Below are 4,990 nucleotides of genomic sequence, written 5' to 3' on the forward strand. Positions count from 1 at the left end.
GTGATATTAACGTAGTTTAAAGCAAATTCCCGCTTTATTTGGACTCAATCATAAGCGAGACCCACCTCACATAACAACCATACTTCTCAGGCGTTCACATTTAAAGGCACCCGTGAAACGAACCGAGTGATGCTGGATCTTATTGATTTATTGCAAAAGGAATCTGGAAGTAAAAGTTATCAGACCTTGTTTCAGTTTTTAAAAGAGGGGAAATTGTTTGAAAGTATTTGGGGGGTTGTTTGTTTTGAGCGACGTTCCAGCCCACACTCCATACCAGTTGGTGGCGGTAATGCACCTTTCAGTTGTTTGCCAACCGCCAATAAAAATGTAGAAGAAGAAGACGACGCGGTGACGCATCTAGTGTCGCTCAAACGATCTTTTCTCTTTTCGTCTTTTTCCTGTGAAGTTGTACTTTGATTCGAATATGTTGGCGAACAGAATAATCGGAACTTGTGTTTTCGGACTGAGAAATGTGTCTGGAAGAGGACGGCCGCTCGCTGCAGTTTCTGCGAGGTAAAAATGCGCAGTTAAAGCTGTTTCTGGTGAGCTGGAGCCGCATCTGTCGATATCAGCGCAAAGAAATGCATTCAAAGCTGTGAGCGGAACATTTACGCTTTTTTAGGAAATAGTTTTACTTTGCATGATATTAGTAATATTTTTTATATTTCACTGTAGAAGTCGCGGAGCATTTTTATAGTACAGAAGAAGGTCGGACTGTATGATGTGTGTGTGCGGTTACCTTTGACACACTTTATTGTGACCTATTGTTTACATGGAGACCTTTAATGTGAAAATCGAAACCAGAATCTCAAAATTTAGTGAACGTTTTAAAATTACAGCAGTCTAAAAATGAAGATACACGAGTTTGGCCATTTTTATCTAAATAAAACATGTTATGGTTGAGAGTTGTTGTTGTTTAAATCGTATTGAAGTCTCCACACATTGAAGTGTGCCTAAAGGTAGTTTGAAAGCTTCCCATATTAAATAAACTGTCTGTGTGCTGAAGAGATGTCAACTGAAGCTGATCTGACAAGGCTGTACATCCATGTAATTCCATGTAAAGTTGGTGTAACCTTTATTTAAGGCGTCATTAAGAAATCATTCTTATTTACAGTGGCAACGAGGGAAGAAAAGCAAAGCAGAGGTAGTTAAAGTGGGTTGTAGATTGTAGTCAACGGAGTTTGTTTTCTTACCTCTTCCAATTCAAGTCACTATAAGACAATAGGGGTGGGTGGGGGGGGATCGATACTGTGTAGTATCGTGATATTTTGTTTGCTAATAATGTATCAATACAGGGACAGCAGAAATCGATATTTTGTTACAAAAAAAGTTTTTGTGGACTGGAACTCTGACTTCAGAGCATGTTGATCAGCTCCTTTTTCTGAGCAAGAATCCTGACACTGTCCAAATGTGTTTAACTTTTTTTTTGGCAGCAATAAACATGACAGTTTACTTATTTTAATTTAAGACATGTTTTATTTTAATTAAGTTTAAAACTTTTTTATTTAATGTAAAATTATATTTTGTTTTAATTTACTTTCAAATTCTTCAGTTGCTGAATGGGCTGCATAGTTTTTATAAATAGCTATACTTGTACCAGATGGTTGCATTCAGTTCAGTTGGACTAGACTGTAATACAAACCGTTCAGTTTGTCAACAATAAAACTGACTGAAATGAGAGAAAGACTGAGTGCGAGACTTTGATATTAGATAAAATGAATATTGATAAAGTTTACCTTTATGTACAGAATCTGAATATCGCAAAATATTTTAAAAAATTGCAATAATATCATATCGTGCGTTAAGTATCGTGATAATATCGTATCGTGGGATGTATGGTGATTCCCACCTCTATAAGACAACCATATTGTAGTAAGCTAAGCGCTCATTTTTGTGCACTCTATATTTTTAAATATTTGAATAATGTTAACACTTAGCAATTGATTTGCATCAATTAATTATTTTGCAGGATTTCACATTTTTTACCCACGAGTCACCTCAAAAACTGACCGCTGAGTGAGTTAATTTGTCATGGAGCTCCCAGGTCAGGCACTTGCTGGCTGTATAGTGACGGATGGTTGAATTTCTGTCCCCACAGATTTCAGCACAATAAGTCTGAGGAGTTCAGGCAGCCCGCATCCTCAGGCCGACCTGAGACCTCTAGCGCCAAATCCCTGATGGACATCGGGACCCGTCGGATCTTCAATGAGGACCATGACCTCTTCAGACAAAATGTGCGGCGCTTCTTCCAAGAGGAAGTAGTGCCTTACCACAAAGAGTAGGTGGAAGTTTGATGACCTACCAAGAATTATTAAAATAAGCCTTTAATAGCTTTACTTCAACTGTTTTTTGTTGCAGGTGGGAGAAGGCAGGTCAGGTGAGCAGGGAGGTGTGGGAAAAGGCTGGTGAGCAAGGTCTGCTGGGAGTAATGACAGCAGAAGAGCATGGTGGCATAGGAGGAGACCTGTTTTCTGCAGCTGTCACATGGGAGGAGCAGTGAGTTGTCCTTCAAACCACCGTTCTATATCTGAAGCTATTCACCGACATTCAGAGAGACTGAAATATTTTAGCAATGAGTTCCAGCTGAGATGTGATTTTAAAAACACAAGAAAGAGAATTAAGCTTTTTCCAAGTGAGGACATGTGATCGATCCATTGCTGCAGTTGTTTTTTTTTTTTTATCCAGGTATGATTTTACCACTTCAGAAAGCTTGGAGAACTGTTGCTCAATACCATTTTAAAAAAACAATCACAAGAAAGTAGCTTTAGTGATGATGACCAGTGTATTTGCCAGATCTTATAGTCAGCTATCTCTTCATCCTTCATCTCATCTCTGCTGTCTGCACCACTACAGAATGTATTGCAACTGCACAGGCCCAGGTTTTGCGCTGCACTCTGACATCGTCATGCCCTACATCGTCAACTACGGCAGCAAGGAACAGATCAAACACTTCATCCCAAAGATGACCGCTGGGAAATGTATCGCTGCCATCGCCATGACTGAGCCAGGAGCAGGCAGGTCAGGACTCAATCACAGATTGTAACATCAAGAAATCAGCACACATAATGTCAGGTAGCTTCAGCGACTCAGCTCCTCTATTTTTTTCCAGTGACCTTCAGGGTGTGAGGACGTATGCCAAGAAGGATGGCAGTGACTGGATCCTCAACGGCAACAAGGTACTGAGTCAAGACTTCAAAAGTATCCACTCAATTACATTTAAATTCCAGTATAGATATTACTCCATCTGACCTCTTCAGGTATTTATTACAAATGGTTGGATGGCAGATCTGGTGGTGGTAGTGACCGTGACCAACCGAGAGGCGAAGACGGCAGCACACGGGATCAGTCTGTTCCTGGTGGAGGAGGGCATGAAGGGCTTTCACAAAGGGCGGAAGCTGGAGAAGATTGGCCTGAAAGCCCAGGTACCAGGGTCATGGAAATATATGAAGTGCCCCTACATCATTTTTTGTGGTCTACAAGTGTAGGTTTAACTGGTTCAGTGTTTCAAAATCAAAAAGAAGTATCTGTCTGAAACAGCTTTTGTGTCTGTGGGACGATCAGACTGCTCTGATTGTTCAGCTGAAGAAACAAAGGCAATTTTGATTGCACATATAACTCTCTTAGCACTTTAAATTTCAAACCTTTACTGTAAATTACAGTTTATACAAATGCATGAGGCTAAAAAGTGACAACAGAACTTTGTCATTTGTGCTACTAAGGATTTATACTTCATTACATCCTCTCACTTGTGTTTCTGCTTCTTTCAAAGGACACAGCTGAGTTATTCTTCGAGGATGTGCGCCTCCCAGCTGATGCCCTCTTAGGAGAACTCAACAAAGGTTTCTATTACCTGATGAATGAACTCCCTCAGGTGAACACAACATTTATGGCATGTTCATATCAGAAACATTTAATGCCTCCACTGAAGGAGTAACTCTCCGTACCTTGAACCTGGGTGGAGATCCAGTCTGGCTGCACCCATATTTTTACAAAATGAAATGCCTAAAACATCTTTATATTCATAACTTGAACCTACAGACATGTATCTTTGGATTTTTAGCCTCATCGTCTTTGTACTTTGGCACTCCTAAATATGTTTTATCACGTGCTTGTACACATCATCTGCATATAACGTCTCACATGGGTTCATTTGACGTCAAACAACCTTTTCCCTTCTCTAGGAGCGTCTGCTGATTGCTGACATGGCCATAGCGAGCTGTGAGTTCATGTTTGAGGAAACCAGAAATTATGTAATGCAGCGGAAGGCTTTCAGCAAAACAGTCGCTCACCTTCAGGTCTTTATAGTAATTCTTTTGGTGAATATTTTTAGGATATTTCATGTAAGGATATAGTCTGTCCTGATGAGTTCCTATTAAAAGAGGACCAGTTTATCAAATCATCCTCCCAGTCATCATACTATCTGTTTTTTGTCTTTGCGCTCCACAGACTGTGCAGCACAAGCTAGCAGAGCTAAAGACCGAGATCTGTGTGGTTCGAGCCTTCCTGGATAGCTGCCTTCAGCTCCATGCTGAGAAAAGCCTGGATCCTGCCACGGCCTCCATGGCCAAGTATTGGTGAGTTTTTGGAGTTTACCACCTCATGATCTAAAGGCTAAGCTGTGTTGTTGTCACGCGCTGATGTACTTCATCTTATCTGAAGGGCGTCTGACCTCCAGAACAGAGTGGCCACTCAGTGCCTGCAGCTCCACGGAGGCTGGGGGTACATGTGGGAATACCCCATCGCCAAGTTAGTATCACGTAAACATTGCAACAGAGAGCTTTGATTGTTTTGGTTTTTTTTCCAGCTCATCAACATGTTTGCGTTTTCAGGGCATTTGTGGACTCACGAGTTCAGCCTATCTACGGAGGAACCAACGAGATCATGAAGGAGCTCATCGCCCGTACCATCGTCAGCCAGAAGTGAAACTGGGTTGTCGTTTTTTGTAACCTTTTTTTTTTTTTTTTTTTTTTAAAAAACAAAACCCACAAAA

The 4,990-nt window shown here is 40.8% G+C and overlaps 1 protein-coding gene across 1 annotated transcript; it reads left to right on the plus strand.

The window, feature by feature from the left end:
- The first annotated feature begins 333 nt into the window (after nucleotides 1–333).
- On the plus strand, nucleotides 334–4,990 carry acadl (acyl-CoA dehydrogenase long chain). Its single transcript, XM_085399081.1, has 11 exons — nucleotides 334–513; nucleotides 2,099–2,278; nucleotides 2,359–2,496; nucleotides 2,854–3,018; nucleotides 3,110–3,176; nucleotides 3,258–3,422; nucleotides 3,770–3,871; nucleotides 4,182–4,295; nucleotides 4,447–4,574; nucleotides 4,660–4,746; nucleotides 4,830–4,990. The coding sequence occupies exons 1-11, from the start codon at nucleotides 425–427 to the stop codon at nucleotides 4,921–4,923; spliced, it is 1,329 nt and encodes a 442-aa protein (XP_085255207.1). The 5' UTR covers nucleotides 334–424; the 3' UTR covers nucleotides 4,924–4,990.

This window comes from Rhamphochromis longiceps, linkage group LG23 (assembly GCF_057381845.1).
Source record: "Rhamphochromis longiceps isolate RC_006_pf linkage group LG23, R_longiceps_female_GT1.1, whole genome shotgun sequence".
Classification (NCBI taxonomy): domain Eukaryota; kingdom Metazoa; phylum Chordata; class Actinopteri; order Cichliformes; family Cichlidae; genus Rhamphochromis; species Rhamphochromis longiceps.